The sequence below is a fragment of the Sus scrofa genome, chromosome 14 (genome assembly GCF_000003025.6).
Source record: "Sus scrofa isolate TJ Tabasco breed Duroc chromosome 14, Sscrofa11.1, whole genome shotgun sequence".
Lineage (NCBI taxonomy): Eukaryota > Metazoa > Chordata > Mammalia > Artiodactyla > Suidae > Sus > Sus scrofa.
Window position 1 is genome coordinate 46,993,962 of NC_010456.5, and position 22,653 is coordinate 47,016,614.

Genomic DNA, 22,653 nt, shown 5'->3' on the forward strand with positions numbered 1-22,653 from the left:
TGATCATTTAAACCATTGAATATTAATGTAACTGTTACTAAATATTTCCTATACCTTTTTACTTAAAAGGTATAAGAACTTTGGTGGGGATGGTCAGTTAACTACTGTGATTTTGGTGATCCAAATTTCTATAAAACAAAAGAAGATTGTCTAGGATTTTTAAATTAACAAATCCTTAAGTTTCCCTGCAGCAATTGGAGGTATTAATCACTCTGTTGTCCTTCCAGTTGTCTTAAATTGTGATAGCTATTTTCCTGGATTCTGGGTAGCCATCAAAAACATTTTGGTTTTCATTGGAAAAGCTATAGCTAATTAGTATACACTGCTGTTAAAAGGGATCTTGGCCAAGGAGTTCAGAACCTGAGGTGTTGTGAAGAATCAGGCGCTACAGACATATCAGACCTTTGCCTGTTTTCAGTGACGAGGCAAAGCAGAGAATAGAAGTGGAGAGAGGAAGGGGTACCTCAGGGAGTCTGAGGCTGCCATAGGCTTGGCTCACATGTAACCCACCTTTCCTATACTGAAAACTGCTTATCTGCAAGTGAGCAGATAGTACTTGCTGAAGAGCTAATTACTAAGTTGTATAATACTTACACAGGACAAGGAATACAGTGATCAGAATACTGGGTGAAAGAACCTCCCCCATCCAAAAAAAAAAAAAAAAAAAAAATCCTGAATTAAGCTAAGCTTGTTGGAAAAAAAAGTTTGAGTTCAAAAAGCTGTTGGTTTTCAAAATCCCTACTTATAATATGGATTTTAAATGCATTTTAAAAATTGACTTTTTTGAGTCCACTATTTCTACTTCAAAACCAGCCTCAGAACATTGAAAAGTTCTTCCTGCTACAAAGGAAGAATGAGAACCAAATTTACTCTTAAATTTAAAACGAGATAAAAGGAACAAGACTCATGGTTAGAGTGTCAAATTATCACTGTGTGTCCCAGGTTATTTTTAGAAGTTTGTGGATAGGTGTTAAGGAAATTTATAAAGCTATTCTTTGTCATAGCTGTTCTCCTGGCTTTTAAACTCCTGATACTTAATTTTCTGGAAACTGAGAATAGGGGAAAGATGTTTAGTGCAAAACGATTAGAACTCCCAATTCCTAGGCACTTTGTGTTTTCTTGCCTCTTCTCCTAATGCATAGAGTAGGCTAGGGCATAGTGGTAGAGATTATGGTAGGAGGAGTTGTTTGTGTATTTTAGGATTTGGATTAAAGGTCTTACTGCCTTTCACTATGGAGAAGGAATAGTGACAGAGACATTGTCTTGTAAGTAAAAAACCTATCAGAAGTAAATTTTTTTTTTTTTTTTAAGGGCACCAACTTGGCTCATATGCAGCTACAAGTGTTTTCCCTAATGAAAACAGCTTTTTTTCCCCTTAGGTGTAGTTTGTCCTGAAGAATGTTTTAGAGAAATTATGATGACTAGCATATTCACATTACTAACTTGGCCTAATGGGCTAGGATTATGTATGCAGATATGGCTGACTTGTAGTGCTCTTTCTACATATCTATGGATGCCCCTGTTTCCTATAATTAGGACACCTTTGGTTCACATTAAAGAATATGTTAGTAATCCCATGAGGTCTCTGGAAACTCGAAGTTGTGAGCTCTTATCTGTCTTCTCCTGTTTCCCTGGAAGACTGAGGGTCTGGTAGAGGTGACATAGATTTTCACCTCTGCAGTTGGACTGGGCACTTGTGTAGTTAGAAACGACCCATATATTGGTTACAACAGAGTTTCAGTGGAGTAACTGCCTCTCATCTCTCCTATTTTCATTGATAATTGAGATTGCTAGATTTCTAAAAGGCAGCATCACGTGGAGTAATGCAGGGTAGCATATCACTCAACATATACATACGTTAAACACTTAAAGGCAACCTGTTCTGCTGAATAGGCCAAGATTCAAGTAATGCTCCTCATTGCCTTTTAACTTGCTCTGGGGTAGCTTGATGAACATCTTGATGCTGGCTCACTAGTGTCTCTCCCTCTTTCCCCACCTCCCTCTCTCTCTCTCACCTTCCCTGTTAGGCTGTGTGGTAGCTATCCACAGGAACTCATAGTACCTGCCTGGATCACTGACAAAGAACTAGAGAGTGTAGCAAGCTTCAGGTCCTGGAAGCGCATCCCTGCCGTCGTTTATAGGTAAGTAAGCTTGGCCAGGCCCAGCTTGCGCTGGTGCTGCTGCTCGCTGCATGTGGTCTGTTGCCTCTGCTGCTGCTAACCTGGTGGTGGTGTATGTGTGTGTGTAGTGGTTTAGGAAACTTTCCAGAATATTCTGTACTTCCTTATTACTAGAGCTGCTCTTCAGTCATACACCAGTACTTCATCTGGAAAACTACCAGATGTTTAGTTGATACCAAAAAGAAAACTCTAGGAATTCCCTGGTGGCCTAGTGGTTAAGGGCTCTGTGTTGCCACTGCTGTGGCATGGGTTTGATCCCTGGCCCAGGAACTTCTACATGCCACGGGTGCAGCCAAAATAAATATAAATAAATAAATAAAATGTTAATAGAAAAGTGTCTGGACTTGCTATTTTAAGAACCTTCTGACATTCTGTGGGAAGATAAATTTGCTCACTGCATTTAGCTTTAAATATTGGCCTGTGGATTGAGAGAGAAGAGTCATAGAAAGTGAGAATTGAGAGTGTAGATTTCAGTCATCGTGATAGTCTTTGTGGTTAAACTTTGACACATGGAAGAGCTCTGCTTTGAGAGGGAGCATTTAGAGAAGGTCAGGGCTTGGCTTCCCTAACTGACCTCATCCTATTCCCAGTTAGTAAAATGAAAATGACGTTCCTTGCAGGTTTGCTATGACATCTGAATGAATCTTTTAAGCACTGGGCTTTCTAAGCAATGTTTGTAGTAGATTGTATTCCTGAGGGCTGCTTTTATACTTCAGCGAATATCTCAATTCACACAGAATCATGTTAAATTTTTAAGAAGTCATTCCCTCTTATTTTGGAACAGTTTCAGATGTTCTTGTAATATTCACATTCTCCATTTCATTTTCCCAGTTTGCAGACTTTATGGACTCTCCTTGAACTTGGGCCAAATGAATGAGGCTTAGTTAGAAACTCTTTCGTGCCAGGAAGCATTCCACTGAAGTAATTGAGGTTGTAAGAAGGGGTTTATCTCCTTGTGGAATTCCCACTGAGGTAAACAGTTTGTTCATTTGGTTCATAGAAAGTAGATTTTGATGGCCACCCTGAATAGAGAGAGATGGAAAATATGTATTTGCTCCTGGTTGAGTGGAACCCATTAAGTTTTCATTCTCAATTTTCATTACTGTTGTTTTCAGGCATCCCTAGGTAAATTTGGTGACCCTCTTTTCTATCACTCAAGTGGTAAGGATGACACAGAAACTAGAGAGTAGTGAAAGCTGAAAGGATTTGAGTCTTAGCAGTGATCAGCCCAGCTCAAATAGAGAAAGCAGCCAGCTTATGGTCTGCTTGGCCAATAGCTGTGTTAGATCATTGGCAACCCTGGCATTTGTGGAGTTTGGCGACTTTGAGCATAAGGGGAAAGGACTCCCATTCTCTAAGGGTCTTTTGTATACTCTGCCTGTTGGTAGAGATGCCTAAAAGTGCAGGCTGAAGAAAAACTTCCTAGAATAAACATGGGAAGCTTCTTTTTCTTTTAAAGTTTATCCTAGAGGGCATGAGCCATAGGATTTTTTCCGACCCTTTCTAGTGCCATAGCATGTATATATAAGTGAAAATTTTTATTTGCATTTCTCAGAATCTGCTCAAAAAGATTACAATTCAAAGTTCTTGATGTAGTCCATAGAAAATAAGACAGGCTTCCAGGAATTGGCCTGGAATTTCAGAACATGTGTCTTGTATCTCTGAGCTTCAAACTAGATTTTACTATTTGGGAGCTTTGTAAGGCTTGTGTTGAAGAATACTTTGGGATACTCTGCCACTGTGCATTGCTAGCTCAGGTGGTAGAATGCTTTTGAATCCAACATGTTTACTGAATGTAGTTGTCTGTAGATTGCAGTAATGAGTCCTAAGTTTGCTAGCAGCAGTTACTTGACAGCACCATGCTGAACCAGCACCCGATCAGTGCTTTCTCAAACTATGGTGATGAGAGTGTACTTAATTGGATTTATTACTGAAGACAAGAGATTACTTTAACACAACAAGGTGGTGCGAGGTGCCCATGTGTAGTGCAGTTCACACTTTGTGCATTGAGTGGTTATTAGAAACTTCTAGTCATTTAGAGACCTTGCCTGCCTAACACTAGTGTAGGGATAGTTTAAACATTTATGTCTTTTTGTATAAAATTGAAGCATTGTTTAGTAAGGGACTCATCCGTTGGACATCTAAATTTTTATTTTTTCCTAGTTCTCTTTATAAAATTATGGAAATGCTCTTTAGTGATTTTTAGCTGTAGTGTTTTGTTTTTTCATGTAGTCTAAAACATTTAAGAAAACAGCTAATTGCAGCAGTTCAGTTGCAGTCTAGCTGTTAGAATGCCTTGGCCCTTAAAGCCCGAGACCTAGGCTAACTAGTGCCATCTACTGTTCCTATCGAGCACTGCTGGGAAAGATTTCAGAAGAAAAGTATGCACAGAAAGGCCCTGCAAGACTGTTCTGTAAAGGTTTGCCATCCATCTGCTCATTGGCTACTCAGCACCTATTATATGCTAGTAGGCATTTAAAAAATCAGGTTTTATTTACAGTTTGGCTCCATTCAGTAGGTGATGCAATTGAGTGTGTTGTTAGTACACAAATTTGCATTATTTATCTCTCCTGATGAGGGAGGATTTAAAAACTACAAGCAAACTGGTGGTTCCAGTGGAATTTGATTATTGCCAGATTTAATTTATTGCTTATGAGTTTTAGGATTAAAAAAAATTTTTTTTCTCACATTGCTCTTGAGCAAGATCAATAGATTCAAGTGTGTTTTTTAAAATCAGTCTGTGCCTTATACATTATATACACATGTATATGCATTTGTGTTTAGAAACAATTTTAGGAGTTCCCATTGTGGCTCAGTGGTTAACAAATCTGACTAGGAACCATGGGGTTGCGGGTTCAATCCCTGGCCTTGCTCAGTGGGTTAAGGATCCGGCGTTGCCGTGAGCTGTGGTGTAGGTCGCAGACTCGGCTTGGATCCCGCGTTGCTTTGGCTCTGGTGTAGGCTGACAGCTACAGCTCAGATTAGACCCCTAGCTTGGGAACCTCTATATGCCGTGGGAGCCAACCTAGAAAAGGCAAAAGGACAAAAAATAAAATAAAAAATAATAAAGAATTTTAATAGGAGTTAAGACATCGACAGTTCTCTCTAGGGAATGGAATTGGGAGACGTTAAAATTTTTTGCTTACTAGCTTTTTACTCTAACTTATGGTAAATTGATTACTTTTGTAACTTTTAAAAAAACAACTGTATTCAGATGTCACATACAATTCACCCTTTGAATGTGTATAATTCAGTGACTTTAGTGTATTCGGAGTTGTACAACCATCACTACAATCAATTTTAATACATTTTCACCACCTCAAAAGAGCAACTAGGGAGTTCCTGTCGTGGCGCAGTGCTTAACAAATCCGACTAGGAACCATGAGGTTGCGGGTTTGATCCCTGTCCTTGTTCAGTTGGTTAAGGATCCGGCGTTGCCGTGAGCTGTGGTGTAGGTCGCAGACGCGGCTCAGATCCCACATTGCTGTGGCTCTGGCTTAGGCTGGCGGCTACAGCTCCGATTAGACCCCTAGCCTGGGAAACTCCATATGCTGCGGGAGTGGCCCTAGAAAAGGCAAAAAGACCAAAAAAAAAAAAAAAAGCTACTAGGAGTACCTGCCGTGGTGCAGGGGGTATAAGGATCCAGTGTTGTCTCTGCAGCGGTTTGAGTCTCATCCCTGGCTGGATGGAGTGGGTTAAGGATCTGGTGTTGCTGCAGCTCAGGTTGCAGCCAAGGCTTAGAATTGATCCCTGGCCTGGGAACTTCCATATGCCATGGGTGTAGGAAATAAAACACAGTTCCAGACCCATTAGTAATCATTCTCCGTTCCCTCCCCAAGCTCTCTAGCTCTGGGTTAACAGTAAGTTTACAATCTGTCTCTATAGATTTGCCTATTCTGGATACGTTACATAAATAGAATTATAAAATATGTGGTCTTTTGTGACTGCTTTCACTCTGGAGCATAACATACTCAAGGTTCATCCATGTTGTAACAAATATCAGAACTTGATTCCTTTTATTGTTAAATAACACATTACCTTTATCACTGTTTTAGTTGCTAAAATTGCCTAAAATTCCTAATTAGGAAAAGTTTGGATTTTAATAGCATCTTGAGGTGGACTATGAGTATGATTTCTGATCTTATTTCTTGAAAAAGGATCTTATCGGAGTATGGCTTATTGAGGTTTATACTGTTTATTTTCTTCCGAGAGTTTAAGGAACAGTAGCTGGCTTGTTGGGCTATTTGGCACATAAGAGCAATTTTTGATTCATGAAATCTCAGGAGATTTTGTAAAACAGTCACTGTAGGTCAGGTAAGTATTTCAGTCCCAAATGTGGGATCTTGTTTTGGAAAGAATCCTTAGGCTAGCCATAATGCACAGATGCTACAGTGGTTCCTCAAGTCAGTGGTTCCTGTTGTGGCTCTGGGAGTTAAGAACCCAACATAGTGTCCATGATGATGTGGGTTCAATCCCTGGCCTCAGTCAGTAGGTTAAGGATTTGGCATTGCTGCAAGCTCTGTGGGAGGTAACAGATGTGGCTCGGATCTGGTGTGGCTGTGGTGTAGGCCTACAGCTGCAGCTTCAGTTTGACTCCTTGCCTGGGAACTTCCATATGCTGCAGGTGTGGCCCTAGAACGAAAAGGGAGAAAAAGAAAGAAAAAGAAAAGTCAGGAAACAAATGTTTGTTTCAGCATCTGTTATGTTAGGATATGCTGGTGTAGTATTAAAAATGAGAGATCAATGCTTCATTATTAAGTAGCAGATTTAGTGTGTGGTATTTGTAGCTTAATTTTTACCTGATTTCCCAAAAATTAAAGATTCAGATATCTTCTTTATGAATATTAATTTGTTTTCTCTAAGAATACACATTTATCAGGAATTCTCTTGTGGTGCAGTGGGTTAAGGATCCAATGTTGTTCAGCTCGAGTCGCTGTTGTGGCATGGATTCAGTCCCTGGCCCAGGAACTTGCACATGCCACAGGTGTGGCCAAAAAAAAAGAACACACATTTGGAGTTCCCGTCATGGTGCAGTGGTTAACGAATCCGACTAGGAGCCATGAGGTTGCGGTTCGATCCCTGCCCTTGCTCAGTGGGTTAAGGATCTGGCGTTGCCATGAGCTGTGGTGTAGGTCACAGACGCGGCTCGATCCCGCATTGCTGTGGCTCTGGCATAGGCCAGTGGCTACGGCTCCAATTAGACCCCTAGCCTGGGAACCTCCATATGCCTCGGGAGCGGCTCAAGAAAAGGCAAAAAGACAAAAAAAGAACGCACATTTATCATTTTGTTGGTTATTCTAAAAAGGTCTCTAAAATGGTATGATAATCAAGAAAGATCTAGGTAGGTAGGTTTTGTTAGTCTTTTTTGCTATATAAGATTTCTGCCATGAAAGGACTTGAAGCCAACCCATCACTTACTTGTAATCAAGTTGTTCATTAAGGCACTTCAAATCTACTATCTCACTTTTTGTATGAGCACAGAACATATGAATGGGGCCGCTGGGATTGGTATAGTTGTTGTCATGTTCCCTGCACAGGCACCAGAGCAATGGAGCTGTCATTGCGCGCTGTGGACAGCCGGAGGTCAGCTGGTGGGGCTGGCGAAACGCCGATGATGAGCACCTGGTGCAGTCAGTAGCCAAAGCTTGTGCCTCTGACTCCCGATCAAGTGGCAGCAAGCTGTCAACTAGGAACAATCCTCGAGACTTCCCCAATGCAGGAGACCTTTCTGATGTGGAGTTTGGTAAGGTGCTCCCTGGACTTGTGGCAGCAATTTTTATAGCATCTGAGAACCTTTTCTTGAAATGGCTTTATAAGACATAGAATTTGTTTCATAGAAGAGAGCGAAGCTTCATGATAGAATCGTTTGAGGAATCATGGTTCTTGACAGAGAACCAGAAAACCCTCTGTTTCAAATTTGGTTTGAGAGGACTAGAATGTTTGCTGTCTTTCTTGCCATTTTGACAAGAGTGGAATACGTATGTGATAGGGGGCCTGCAGTGTCTGCCGGTCATGAAAGATTATGTTGTAGTCATTCTAGGACTACAGATGTAGAAATGAGGTATAGAGAGCACAGGCAAAATAGAAAACTAAGGATAAGTCCTTTTGTATTAAGGTAGTTCTTGTCAAGGTGGATTTCACTTAATTGAAATTTTTGGGTGCTGTAGTAAGTGCTTGTGGTGGTTCTTTTGCAACAGTTCTGGGGAGAGACAGGTTCATTTTGTTTTTCCTTCCTGCTTCTGTTGTCCCTAGATTCTTCTCTGTCAAATGCTTCAGGAGCAGAGAGTTTAGCCATTCAACCACAGAAGCTTTTGATCTTGGATGCACGCTCCTATGCAGCAGCTGTGGCAAACCGAGCCAAAGGAGGAGGCTGTGAATGCCCAGGTGAGGTGCACAGAACCTTGTCTCTAACCCTTCGTCCTTGTGAGTTCAGTCCATGCCCAACTGGGTCTAAGTTCTCAATCTGAAATGAATGGAAAGCCATGATCCTCAACCTGTCTCAGAGTCAGAGCTCTTTGGATTCTTAACACTGTATGCTCTTTTCAGAGGAGAAATGGAGGAGGAAGTACAGTGAAACCAAATAAACTTCCTCCCCTATGCCAGCCTTTATAGGTGATAAGGAAAGTAAATCCTTTCCCATAATGAAGTCTGTTCATATTTGAAGCTTTTTTTAGCAGCTCAATTTCTCAGCCTTCTAAAAAAGCTTTTTGTTGGACAGTGGGTATGCTCATCACAGGCCTCACAGAAAATTCCTTTTATGGCTTCTACTTAGAAAACCTGGGATGGAAATTGAAGCAGTAAATACAAAACTAGCAAAGCACCTCTATCCTGATCTCTAACACCCCTACTGTTTGAATACTGGCTTTCTCCAAGGAGGGCCTCTTTGGTGCTGATGGGGCAGATAGAGGCACTGAGCTCCTTATTTAGATGTGATCTAAGCTGGAAATTAAAAGCAATTGTACCAAGGTGAAATTTGAATGCAGGAAATACATTGTTCTGCTAGGTTCTTTTCAAAGAGATTCCAGATTCCAGAGATGCAAGTTAAAAGAGGCCCAAGAAGTAAACCCAGGGTAAGATGGAAGTATATGGATTTAAAAAAAAAAAAAAGAAGAAGAAGAAGAAAGAAAAACTTCTGTTTTATGTCAGTATTTTCTTTACAAATCTAACCTTCCTTTTTGAAAAGAGCTAAAAATCAACCACTGTTTTCCTCATAATAGACTGGCTAATAGGCGTCAGAACATTGGAGTTTCATTAGTTAACAGCTGCAGCGGGTTTGTTTTATATCCAGTTTGCTTCTTTTAAATTTGGTCATGTGGACTTAGAATTCAACATATTTGTGTTTTCTTTATTGTATTCTCTCCAGAGTATTACCCGAACTGTGAAGTTGTGTTTATGGGGATGGCAAATATTCATTCAATTCGGAGAAGTTTTCAGTCTCTGCGATTGCTGTGCACACAGATGCCAGATCCAGGAAAGTAAGACCTTGGTCTTGGCTTTAATTTTGCAGTGCTTTAAAAAAAAAAAAAAAAAGGAATTTGAAAGGTATCTTTCTGTTTATTGGTAAATTTTTTTTTACTTTCAGACTCTGGTGGGTATTCTCCTTCCTGTGTTAATAGCATATAGTGCAGAGGAGGAGCTGGGAGGGAAATCTAGCTCTTTGAAAGATTTAAAAATGTTCAGCAATGAACAGATGTCAGCCCTGAGAACAGCATTGCTTTCTTATTTTTTCCTGAGACCTATTCCTTTTCTTCTACATGTTTTGACCCAGAGTAATTTCTTTGTTTTCTGACACCTATAGTAACACTTAATCTGCTATTATGAACGGAAATATTTTATCATGAAGAGTAAAAATTTATCATGGTTTGAAAAGGGCTATTAAACTTTCTTTAAACTTGCCATTAAGGCAGTTCCTTTTACATTTGCTTCTGATTTCTAAACTAACTTTTTATTTACTAAGAAAATTACCATAATTTTTTTTATTGCTTATTTAAAATGAATGGCTGGCGTTTGCTGTGAGGAAGGTGAAATAACATCCCACCCCCCAGGGGAACTGTTTGAATACAAGATAAATTGGGGGAATGCTCTGTAAAACAAATATGGACAGATGAATATTTAAAAACCCTTGTTTCACTATTTCAAGAAACCAGAAATAGTGCCAGAGAAGACAATTTTCTCTGATGTTTGTGCTAGAACCCATAGGTGTTTCCCTGGGTTTTGTTCAGTAGATCTCACGATTGGATCAGTTTTGCAGTATTCTTTTATTTATTTATTTATTGTACTAACTCCTGGTAGCAAGTGATTAAATTCATCATAGTTGCAATCAGCCCAGAGGGTGAAGCAGTTGTCCTTGGGGAAAAGCCTCACTGAAGAAATGAGATTACTGCCTTGCTTTGGGAATTTGCAACTTGTATCTGCTACACATTTTCAGAAATCAGTTAAGAGGACTCTCTTCCCTAAAGGTGGGGTATAGAAAGAGCCTGGCTGAGGATTCAGGAGATCTGCTACTGATTTGACTGTGTAACTTAGGACAAGTGGCTTAATTGCTGTGGATATCCGTTTTTCCTGTCTATGAAATAAGCGGGATAGTCTATACTACTTCATCTCTAATATCTTCCATAAGTTAAAATTTTTTCCTTAAAAAGCTGTTTTTTAAACTCTTTTTAAAAAAGACCCAATTAGTCCTTGCTTGGTCCAAATGAATGTCGGGGAGGAGGGGTTTGTAAAGGAAGAAGAAAATGCTTTGTCTGTGTTTGGCAACAGGTCATAATGCAGTACTGAAGCTTCCCTTGTGGACAAGAACATTACCATGATATGTTCTTGAAGCTATGGCAGTGGTAGGACCAGCTGTAAAGCAGTCTTCCTGACACTTGTCTGTGGTTATGGAGGGCTAGGGCATGAAATGTTGCTACCTCAGCTTTTGAGACTAGGACAAGGGAGTTAGAGAGTCTCTTGACACCTCCTCTTGGCAGATTTGGGAGTGCCACTTCTGTGTTAGGCATGGACAACATCTCCTGGTTCTTACAAGAACAGTTCAGTCAGGTTCAAGAGAACTAGGTTCTCATTGACTACTTCTCCAGGGGGCCAGGAGATGACTTAGTATATGTTCTGCCAAGCCTAAACCTTTAGTTTAGATTAGTTAGGTTTCAAGACTGTGTGAGGAATGAGAACAAATAGTCAATCCACAAGCAAAAAATGCTTTTCAGGTTTCTAGTAGGAGATAAAAGTCATGAGATAGAATTTTTTTAAATCCATGATTTAAAAAGTAGGAAGTTTCAGTGTATGGTAGGCACTGTACGGGGAATATAGCTATGTCTGAGACACATTGTCTGCCCTCTGGGGAATCAGTCTGGCCAGTAGAAAAGGTGAATCCATGTAAAGCCAATGCTTTTGCAGTACATTCTGTTGTCTGTTTGCTTGGAAGCACTGTCTTTGGACAATTCCAAAAATTCATACTCATTCCCCAAGGTTTAATAGGCTTTTATAGACTAGTCTTGGCAAAAGCCTTCTCATAGTCCCCTGATAGAAGTATTTATTCCCTTCTCTGACTCAGTGTTTGAAGGACTAGACTATGGTCTTAATTACAAATCTGATTGCATTTTCAGGAAATTGGAGTTTTTTGTGGGGGTTGGGAAGTAGAATTCATGGAAGGGCGCAAGAAACTGTAACACAGCTAAAAAACCAGTTGTGATTAGCTTGTGATTACTCCCAAGGAGCAATTCTTGGGATCTGATACTTCCTCAAGGCCTGAAAAAAGGTTTTTCTAGATACCTGTTGAATCCTGCATTAAGCATAGACTGTAACCATTGTTGTACTTGTTTGTGCAAGTCTAAATCATTAGTTTGGGGAGTTCCCGTCATGGCACAACAGAAATGAATCTGACTAGGAACCTTGAGGTTGTGGGTATGATCCCTGGCCTTGCTCAGTGGGTTAAGGATCTGGCACTGTCATGAGCTGTGGTATAGGTCACAGACTTGGCTAGCATCTGGTGTGGCTGTGGCATAGGCTGGCAGCTGTGGCTCTGATTAGACCCCTAGCCTGGGAAGCTGCATATGCTGCGGGTGTGGCCCTAAAAAGACCAAAAAAAAAAAAAAAAAATCCTAGTTTGAGCCCATCCAGTTTTAATCTGTAGACATTTAAAACTTGAGCAGTGGTAGGTGTTAGGGTGTGGGTAGTAAGTGATGTTGTCTGCAATGTTTTTGAATGTGGCATCCAGCTTATATCTTGTTATAGACATACTTTTATTTTGAGCTTTCTTTGTTTCTTTTCTTTTTTTCTTTCTGGAACTTGTTGGGTAGAACTGCTGATCATTAAATGTAAGAACTTCTGCTTTCCATCTCAGAGTGGCTGCATTTATTTATTTACGGAGAAGATTCCAGAAAGAACTACTTTTCTTGTACTGGATAGATATAACTATTATGGGCTGAAAAAATTTAAATATTCTATCTGGGAAATTAGCAATAAGATTTTTGGAACCAAAGGTGGCTCTGTTGATTACTATCCTATTCCTAAGGCTCTCCTCTGCTGCATAGTAGGTCTTGAGTCTCATCTTTGTACATGCTTTATAAAGACAGATCTTCTGCTTGTTTTGGCAGTGTTTTATTGGGAGGGAAAAGTCTTTGAGAATTGCTTTTTAATGTGACAGGTATTTGGCATATTCAGCATATCATAAAAATTAGCATTTCCACATCCCTTTCTGTTTATCTTTGCAGTTGGCTCTCAGCTCTTGAAAGCACAAAATGGCTCCATCACCTCTCTGTGCTTCTGAAGTCAGCACTTCTGGTAGTGCATGCTGTGGATCGTGATCAGCGACCAGTGCTAGCCCACTGCTCAGATGGCTGGGACCGCACCCCCCAGATTGTGGCATTGGCTAAGCTCTTGCTGGATCCTTATTACCGAACCATAGAGGTAGGATTTGGTACTTTAGGGTGAGTTGAGGAGACCTTGGAGGATTTTACAGTTGGTTTTGGTTGAAATGGTTAGGTCCAATGAAAGTGATATTTTGTTGTTTTCGAATCATTGTTTCTTTACCTTGAACTAAAGTGTAGTGGTACCTACCACAGTTCTTGTGCCTCTTAAAATGGGGTAGATTGTGGATTACAGGATATTGATAATACAGACATGTTTTCCTTTGTAGTATGTCACTACTTGGAAAAGTTTTGGCTAACCCCAGGGGAGTGGGACTTTTACAGAAGAATCTTGACTTGTTTATTATTAATGGGTCTAGATATCACCACAGTGTTCCATGGAGAAAGAACTCTATTTTGAAATAATCACCTCTTGGGTTTAAGAAACAAGGAAACCAATAAAGATAGCCTAGATATTTGTAAATCTGGGGTGGGAAAGATTTTACAAACATGACTTTGTAAGTATAACTTGAAAGATAGAAATTAAATTATTGAAATATCTAGGGGGGAAACTTTAACAGTGAATGAAAGGCTGAAAATATAAGTAGTCTCAAGACTTAGATAAATGCTTAGTTACCACCCTTTTGATGATTATGGAAGGGAGTTGAGGGAATTGGGAAATTGCCATAAGCATGTCTCCCATTCTTTGGCATTGGGGCTGGGTTAGGGGCTCCTGATGGGCTTGGGCTTAGACTCAGCAGGAGGCTGCTAAAAGTATCACTGTTGATGGTGACGTAAGGCTCAGGACAGTTATTGTTTGGATAATCAAGCACAAATTGTCTCTCCTGGGTGCTTCCCCACAGGGTTTCCAGGTCCTCGTGGAGATGGAGTGGCTAGATTTTGGCCACAAGTTTGCTGACCGGTGTGGTCATGGGGAGAACTCAGATGATCTGAACGAGCGTTGCCCAGTGTTTTTGCAGTGGCTTGACTGCGTTCATCAACTTCAGAGGCAATTTCCGTGCTCTTTTGAGTTCAATGAAGCATTCCTTGTGAGTTTGGGCTTGTGATTCTTCGTTTTGGGGACCTTCTAAATTCATAGGGGTATCAATGCAAATGTTAGCGTGCCAGTTTTCACATCCTTTCTACAACTTAAGGGGCCATTCTTCCATTTTTAATTTTAAAATAGCTGTATTAAACAAGGGTTTATTTTGTGAATCTAGATATACTACTAAGTTGGCGTAAAGTCTAAATTTGGCTTTTAAAGGATGATAGAGGGAGTTCCCGTTGTGGCTCAGCGGGTTAAGAACCTGCCTAATATCCATGAGGATGTGAGTTCGATCCCTGGCCTCTCTTGGTGGGTTAAGGATCCGGCATTGCTGTAAGCTATAATGTAGGTCACAGATGCAGCTCAGATCTGGTATTGCTGAGGCTGTGGTGTAGGCTGGCATCCATGGCTCCCGTTGACCCTTAGCCTGGGAACTTCCATGTGCCATGGTTGTGGCCCTAAAAAGACCAAAAAAACCCCAAGACAAAACCAGAAAACCATTGAAAAAGGATGATAGAAGTGCTAAATAGTAGTTAGGAACAGTAGACTGTCATCTGCTCCCTCTAGTGCATATACCAACCCTTCTGCATCTGTTCTATACTCTGTGCTCCCTGTCCTTTGAAGGAAGAGAAGCTATCTTTCCCCTCTTCCAGCCCCTCCCTCCTCTCCTGAGGAGCTTCAGAGTTCCAACATTTCTCCTCCCTGCCTTCTGCATCATCATATTTCCCTCTTTACCAGATCATTGCTGTCAGCATACAAGTATGGGATGTGCTGCTTTATCACAACCTGTCTTTCAGCTTTAAAAAAAAAGTGTATTGAGGTGGTTGATTTACAATGTTGTATTAATTTCTGCTGTGTAACAAAGTGACCCACATATACATATGTATATATATACACACATATATACTCATATTTTTTATTATTTATTTATTTATTATTTGGTCTTTTTAGGGCCGTATCCACAGCACATGGAGGTTCCCAGGCTAGGGGTCTAATTGGAGCTACAGCTGCTGGCCTACACCACAGCCACAGCAATGCCGGATCCGAGCTGCATCTGTGACCTACACCACAGCTCATGGCAACGCTGGATCCTAACCCACTGAGTGAGGCCAGGGATTGAACCCGCAACCTCATGGTTCCTAGTTGGATTCGTTTCTGCTGTGCCAAGGCGGGAACTCATATATGTATGTACATATGTGTATATATATGTATATATATATTCTCTTTCATATTCTCTCTCATTATGGTTTATCACAGGGTTTGACTGTAGGTCCCTGTGCTATACAGTAAGATCTTGTTTATCTATCTTATGTGTAATAGTTTGCCTCTGCTAATACCAAACTCCCAATCCTTCCTTTCCCCACCCAACCCTCTCCCCTGTCTTCATCACAGCCTTTCCGGGTCCTGCATCCTCCTCTAGCTATTACCGCATTTCTCATCTCTCATTTCTTTACAGCAGAGCTCTTCAAGTTTTCTAAATTTACTCAAACTGTTCTCCTGTTTGCTTTTATTTATTTTTATTTTTTGGTCTTTTTCTCTTTTTTTTAGGCCCACACTTGCAGCATATGGAAGTTCCCAGGCTAGGGGTTGAATTGGAGCTGTAGCTGCCAGCCTACACCATAGCCACAGGAACTTGGGATCCAAGCCGTGTCTGTGACCTACACCACAGCTCACAGCAATGCTGGATCCTTAACCCACTGAGCAAGGCCACATCCTCATGGATGCTGGTCAGGTTTGTTAACCCTGGGCCACGATAGGAACTCCTCCTCCTGTTCTTTTAAACCCAGTCCAATCAGGTGTTCACCTCACCACTTTATCAGAGCTGCTCTTGTTAAGGTCATCAGTGACCTTCATGTTGCCAAACCAATGATCAATTCTCAATCATCTTTTCTTTAAACAGTTGCAGTGTAATTGATATGTAATACATTAGTATCAGGTATACAACAAAGATTTGATATTTGTATATATTGCTAAAAGATTACCACAAAAATGTAGTTAATATCTGTCACCATACATAGTTAGAAAGTTTTTTTCTTGCAATGAGAACTTCTAAGATGTACTCTCTTGGCAACTTTCAAATACACAGAACAGTCTTATTAACCTCTAGTCACCATGCTCTACATTATATCCTCCCAACTTACTGAAAGTTTGTACCTTTTGTTGAATGTCTTCATCTTCTTTTATCCATCAATGTTCGGCTCAGTTTATTCACTTTCCTCAAATACTTTGTTCACTTGACTTCCACTGTGCACTCTTAGCTCTCCTCTGCTTCACCAGCTGGTCCTTCTTGTCTCCTTTGCTGGTTCTCTCTGCCTCCCCAGTTCAGAATGTTGGAATGCCCCCAAGAGCTCAGCCTCCTGATCTAGGGATTTCATTTAATTTGTTGGCTTTAATTGCTATAGTGATTCGCACATGTGTATATCCTCAGCTTAGATCTCTCTCTCTCTCTCAGCTTCATTAATTCCAAACTCATACCCACTTGTGACCACTCAGTATCTCCACTTGAATGTCTTAATGGCATTTCATACTTAACATGTTCAAAACTTAGTTTTCTATTCTTAAATCTCTCCACTCCAAAACCTGATCTTCTCTCTCACCAAATGGAAACTCAGTCCTTTGATTCATTTAGGGCCAAAACTTGATACTATACTCAACTCTCCTTTCTTTCATATTGCACGTTCAGTCTGCCAAAAGATTCTGTAGCTCTGCTTTTAGAATGTATCTTAAAACCCGATTGGAGTTCCCTTCGTGGCCCAGCAGAAACAAATCTGACTGGTATCCATGAGGACGCAGGTTCAATCCCTGGCCTTGCTTGGTGGGTTAAGGGTTGGCATTGCCATGAGCTGTGGTGTAGGTTGCAGATGAGGCTCAGATCCCTCATTGCTGTGGCTGTGGTGTAGGCTGGCAAGTAGTCTTAATTAGACCCCTAGCCTGGGAACCTCCATATGCCACAGGTGGTGTGGCCCAAAAAGAAGACAACAAAAAAATAAAACATAATGCAGACTGTGTCATTACTCTGTCAAGAAACCTCTGATGACTTTCTGTTTCACACAGAATAAAAGTCAGTCCTTAAAGTGGCCTGCATGGCTCTCAGGTTACCCATCTAGGCTCATTTCCTCCTATCCTCCACCTCATACCGTGTCCTTCAGTCTCAGTACACTGGCCTCCTCAGTTCCTCAGAAATTGCTAGCCTGTGCTCACCTCAAGACCATTATGCTTGCAGTCGACTCTGGCTGGAGCAGCCCCCCACCCTGTCCCGAAAGTGCAGTATGACCTGTGCTCTCATTTCCAAAAGATTCCACTAGTGAGGGCTTACGCACTACCCTGTGTGTGCTCTGTCCCTCTTACCCTGCCTTATTGTTCATAGACCTGGTTACCCCTCCCCCACAACTAGAGCAAGCTCCACCAGGGCAGTAGAGCTATCTTCTCATTCTGTGGGTGCCTATCCAGCACCCATAGAAATGTCTAGGGTATGTGAGATGTTCAATAGCAACTTATTGAATTAAAGTTGTTGAGAAATGTGCTTTTAGTTCAGACTTGGGTTGCACAACTGCTCCTGGGCCCAGTTTATATGAGTGGCTGTTAATTAGGACCTCAGAGACTGTGCCAAGGAGGCCAAGAGGATGGGGGCGACAGCACTGTCTTTGCTTTCTTGACTCAGGAGTGACAGTGGTTGGGGTTGTGAGGAGGCTGCGATTGGGTGGCTTACTTGGTTGCCCCATCTTTACCCGTTATGAACTGAAGTACACATCAAGGATGTTGGGGAAGGTGGCTCAGCTACGCTGACCTTCCCCAGAAAATGTGTATCCACTGCTTGATTTTGCCTCATTGGACTCCCACAGGTGAAACTGGTGCAACATACCTATTCCTGCCTCTTTGGAACATTCCTGTGCAACAACGCCAAGGAGAGAGGAGAAAAGCATACTCAGGAACGGACATGTTCTGTGTGGTCGCTGCTTCGGGCGGGCAACAAGGCTTTCAAAAACCTACTGTATTCCTCTCAGTCAGAAGCCGTACGTATCCTTTAGCCTTTTCTCTCTGATGAGCAGGATGAATTTGGGGATGAGGATATACGGGAGCCTTTTTGAGAAGTGACTTTCCTTGAAGGCCTCTAATTGTCTCTGGATGGGTTGGTTCCATTTTTTTCCCCCAACCACTCTGCCTAAGAAAGATGCTGATACTTTCTGGTGATGCTCTGCCTTGCTTCTGACTACTCTTTGTTTAGGGCAGTTAGATTTAATACCATCTCTACTTTGCCGCTCTAGATATTAGTCTTTTACGCACCTCTGCCAGATCTTAACTTACTCTTAGCATGTTCTGTTCACAAGAGGAGGAAGCACTTAAGTTGTTCCCTGGATGCCCCTGAGAGCACAGAAGGAGCTGCCATTAGGCCCCCAGCACCCTTCCAGTGTCAGCAGACAATAATGCCCTCTATAGCTTCTGTCTCAGAAAACAGAAAACTTTGTGACACTAGTGTGTGCGTCTGTGTGATTCTCTAGTCACATGGAGAAATGGCAGGCCCTTTAAGACTTTTTTCCTCAAAGGAACAGAGGAAAGGAAGCACTTAAATCTGTGCATTAGTACGTGGTACCATTCCCTTAGTGAGAATGCATCTGAAATTCTAAAGTCACAAGGAGGCTAATCAGGAGTTAAATTGCTTTGCTAGACTATTAATTAATGTCTTAGTACAATTAGGTAGTTCAAGGAAAGATTGAAGCTAGCTGCTTCTCTCTCTTCTCTGCCTGGTGGGGAAGTAACAATACATAAGGAAAATTCCTTCCTTTTCTTATAAGTAAGTTAGATGATCCTTTAAAACAGGTTTGACATGTCTTTGGAAGCCAAGCTTTTTTAACAGGGAACAATCATCATCTAGCAGAATGACTCACTTGAGCCGTAAAGCAACAAAGTAGACTGAGAAAAGCCAGTCATTCAGTAAAGATGACCTAGAAATGACTAATGAAAAATGGATTAAAAATTTTTTTTTGACATTTTCACAGCCATAGGGGCTCTTAGATGAAAAATCCCACCAACCCCAATTCCTAGTTCTCTATAGGTCCTTTTGGGAGATAGAGCTGCATCTGCACCCACTGTCACTAATGCCCTTCAGACTGTACAGGACTGCTGGGCATTTCTACTTGGTCTTTATTCTTCACCCTCATTTCTGGATGTTTCTGACAGACTTGTTGGAACTCATTTAACCTGCCCACTTGCACTTTCCTTAGGTGCTGTATCCTGTGTGCCATGTGCGTAACCTGATGCTATGGAGTGCGGTGTACCTGCCCTGCCCATCCCCGTCTACCCCTGTGGACGACAGCTGTGCACCATACCCAGGCCCTGGCACCAGCTCTGAGGATCCGCCCCTGAGTCGGTGAGCCCTGAGGCTGATGCCAAGACCTCAGATCCTTTGTGGTTGTATTCTTGTGCTACGCTATATATACCCAGGGATGATTGGAGATCATGACATTGTCAAGCTGCACACATTTCATTGATCTTTGAAGTTTTCTTAGGGAAAGTGTAAGGATTTTGGGCTATGAGGCTGTAAAAACCTCATTTTCTGTAGAGTATTGGGCCCTGTTGCTACATGGCTCTGCTGCATGCACCAAGCAGTTTCTCAAGTGGTGTTTCTCTGGGTGTTTACTGTTTGTTTTGCAGCACATACAGCATGCAGAAGTTCCTGAGCTAGGGATTGAACCCAAGCCATAGCAGTAATGCTGCCAGCTCCTTAAACTGCTGAGCCACAAGGGAACTCCTCCTCTGGGTTCCTTGTGACTCTCTAGCTTGAATTTCAGCAATTGCTCTGTGTTGCTGCCTCTCTGCTGTGATTTGTTGTCTTGGGCTTATAAAGGCAGATGACTTCAGATGATAAAAAGTTTGACTTTGCAACGTATGAATTAGCTTATTGAATTCAGTCTGATAAATAATAATTAAAAATATTGTAATAGCAGAAAATCAGCACTGCTACTTTACTTTGCCACTAATTGAGAAACAGCAGTATCATGAAGAATGTTTTTTTATTTATTATTATTTTATTTATTTATTTTGCTTTTTTGGGCCACTCCGTGGCATATAGAGGTTCCCAGGCTAGGGGTCTAATCAGAGCTACAGCTGCCGGCCTACACCACAGCCCCAGCAATGTCAGATCCTAGCTGCATCTGTGACTACACCACAACCACAGCTCACGGCAGTGCTGGATCCTTAACCCACTGAAGGAGGCCAGGGATCGAACCCATAGCCTCATGGTTTCTAGTTGGATTCATTTCTGCTACGCTACGATGGGAACTCCAAGAATGTCTTTTTTTTTAAGAGAGCATTTGCTGTTAGCTTATTTGTATATGTTGGGTATAGTGTAGGTGTGGTGCCAGAGGAATAGAAGGACTCATCTTGGAGCTTCATCTTCCTGCAGTCTAAGCCTCACCCTAGATATGCCATGGCTCCTTGAGTAGCTGTGATGAAGCTAGTTATGAAATGACTGTTGAAATGTATTGTCTCCCACTTCCCTCTGGATAGCCTCAGATTCTCATTTCCCCCAAACTTTCTTTAGGCTACCAAAGACTAGATCATTTGACAATCTGACCACAGCCTGCGACAACACAGTGCCTCTCACTAGCCGGCGCAGCAGTGACCCGAGCCTGAATGAGAAGTGGCAAGAGCACCGGCGTTCACTGGAACTGAGCACCCTGGCTGGTCCTGGAGAGGAGCCTCTAGATCCTGACAGCTTGGGGAAACCAACCAAAGTGCTGGCTGGGGCTGAGCTATCTGTTGCAGCTGGAGTGGCTGAGGGGCAGATGGAGAACATTTTGCAAGAGGCCACCAAAGAGGAGAGTGGGATAGAGGACCCTGCTCACAGGGGGATGCAGGAGGTCAAAGAGGAGGCTCTTTTAGAAAAGGAGAGCAGGAGAAAGACCCCTGAGGGCCCAGCCATTGTATTTCAACAAGAGCCAGAACTGGGTGATGATGCTTTGAGCAGCCAGCCAGGCACCAGCCTTCCTCTGGGTATTCCTGAGCAGCAGGGTGGGCACAGTGTTCTCCCCAGTTCTCTCCAGGAGACCCCCAGGGGAGAGGATGTCCAAGAGGTCCCTGTGGAACAGTCTCGAATAGGAGCTATGGCAGAGGATAGGGAGGAAGCAGTCCTTCCAATCCCAGTAGATGCAGAAGTTGGTTATGGTACCTCACAGTCAAGTTCTCTGCCCTCCCAAGTCCCACTTGAGGCCAGAGGACCAAACGTGGACAGTTCCATGGACTTGTTAATAGAGGATAAAATGAAGTCAGAAAGTGGGCCCCAAGGCCATCACAGATCTTGCCTGGTAAACAGTGGCAGGTTCAGTGGCAAGTTCGTGCTTCCTCAAGCCATGGAGCCCAGGCTTTTGGAGAGGAGCCTGGCTGAAAGGCCCCAGGTGGGATCTGTGGTGCATAGGACTTCTCCTGGCAGCACCCACAGCCCAGCACATTCTCCTTGTGCCTTGCCTTTAGCTGAATGTAAAGAGGGCCTTGTATGCAATGGTGCCCCTGAGACTGAAAATAAGGCCTCAGAGCAGCCCCCAGGGCATAGTACCCTCCAGAAGTACCCCACCCCCAATGGGCACTGCGCTAATGGGGAAGCTGGTAGGAGCAAGGACTCACTGAGTCGCCAGCTGTCTGCTACAAGCTGCAGCTCTGCCCACTTACCCTCGAGGAACTTGTACCACAAGTGGCTGCACAGTTACTCGGGGAGGCCGTCTGCAGCTGGCAGCCCTGATCAGCCTTCCCGTAGCCACCTGGACGATGATGGCATGCCTGTGTACACGGACACAATCCAGCAGCGCCTGCGTCAGATTGAGTCAGGCCACCAGCAGGAAGTGGAGACCTTGAAGAAACAGGTCCAGGAGTTGAGGAGTCGCCTAGAGAGCCAGTATCTGACCAGCTCCCTGCGCTTCAATGGGGACTTTGGGGATGAAGTGGTGAGTACACCATGGTGTGCAGGGAGAGAGGGCCCACTGAACTGGGGCACCCTTTTTACAGATTTTTTAAAAGAATTAGAAAGGTCCAGAGTAGTCCTGTTGAGAGAGGCTGAAGATCAGCCTCAGCCAGGTGATGGGCAGTGAGGGGACTTCTTTTCTTTCTGCTTTGCTTACTTTTTATGAGTATCCTGTCCAGACAGCATAAGGAAGAGAGTTAGCACTCACTCTATGGTTGGTCAATTCTCTTTGGAGAAAGGATCATACATTTTAAGAAAAACTTCAACTCCTGGGCAGAAGGACATTTGTAGGGCAACATCCCAAACCTTCCTGTCAAAATATAGTGTCTCTTCTGCCCCAGTAGCTAGTGAATAATTAACCAGCCCCACCCCCAGCATGGGCAGTAACTGTGAAGGGTTTAGTTCTTTTTTAAATAGATACTTGTTCCCACCCAGTGCCATGCGATGGCAGTCAAAATGGGCAGAAGGGTTGGTACTAGCACTATTGGGAGTTAGTGCTGATGGGGCCTGGCGACTGGAAGTGGGGGGTACCTGAGGGGACATTTTTAAGGAGGCACGCCATGTACTGGTGTGTCTGACTTGATGTGTTCAAGTGTGAGTCTGGCTCTGAAGCAGTCAGCATACATTAAA

General features: G+C 42.5%; 1 protein-coding gene and 1 long non-coding RNA gene across 12 annotated transcripts in view; one reads left to right on the forward strand and one right to left on the reverse strand.

The window, feature by feature from the left end:
* The window catches only part of MTMR3 (myotubularin related protein 3), a 147,605-nt gene that overhangs the window by 118,985 nt on the left and 5,967 nt on the right, over positions 1-22,653 (forward strand). For all 11 annotated transcript variants that reach the window (XM_001926519.6, XM_005670799.3, XM_005670801.3 and 8 more), the window contains 9 exons: positions 2,028-2,141; positions 7,718-7,923; positions 8,433-8,564; positions 9,544-9,655; positions 12,890-13,085; positions 13,888-14,073; positions 17,912-18,082; positions 19,292-19,437; positions 20,611-22,006. In XM_001926519.6, the coding sequence (XP_001926554.3) occupies positions 2,028-2,141; positions 7,718-7,923; positions 8,433-8,564; positions 9,544-9,655; positions 12,890-13,085; positions 13,888-14,073; positions 17,912-18,082; positions 19,292-19,437; positions 20,611-22,006 (2,659 nt within the window). The remainder of the gene's footprint in view (positions 1-2,027; positions 2,142-7,717; positions 7,924-8,432; positions 8,565-9,543; positions 9,656-12,889; positions 13,086-13,887; positions 14,074-17,911; positions 18,083-19,291; positions 19,438-20,610; positions 22,007-22,653) is intronic.
* Positions 9,499-22,653, reverse strand: part of LOC106505968 — a 69,180-nt gene continuing 56,025 nt past the window's right edge. Inside the window, exon 2 of the long non-coding RNA XR_001300917.2 lies at positions 9,499-9,689. This is a non-coding gene — a long non-coding RNA (uncharacterized LOC106505968). The remainder of the gene's footprint in view (positions 9,690-22,653) is intronic.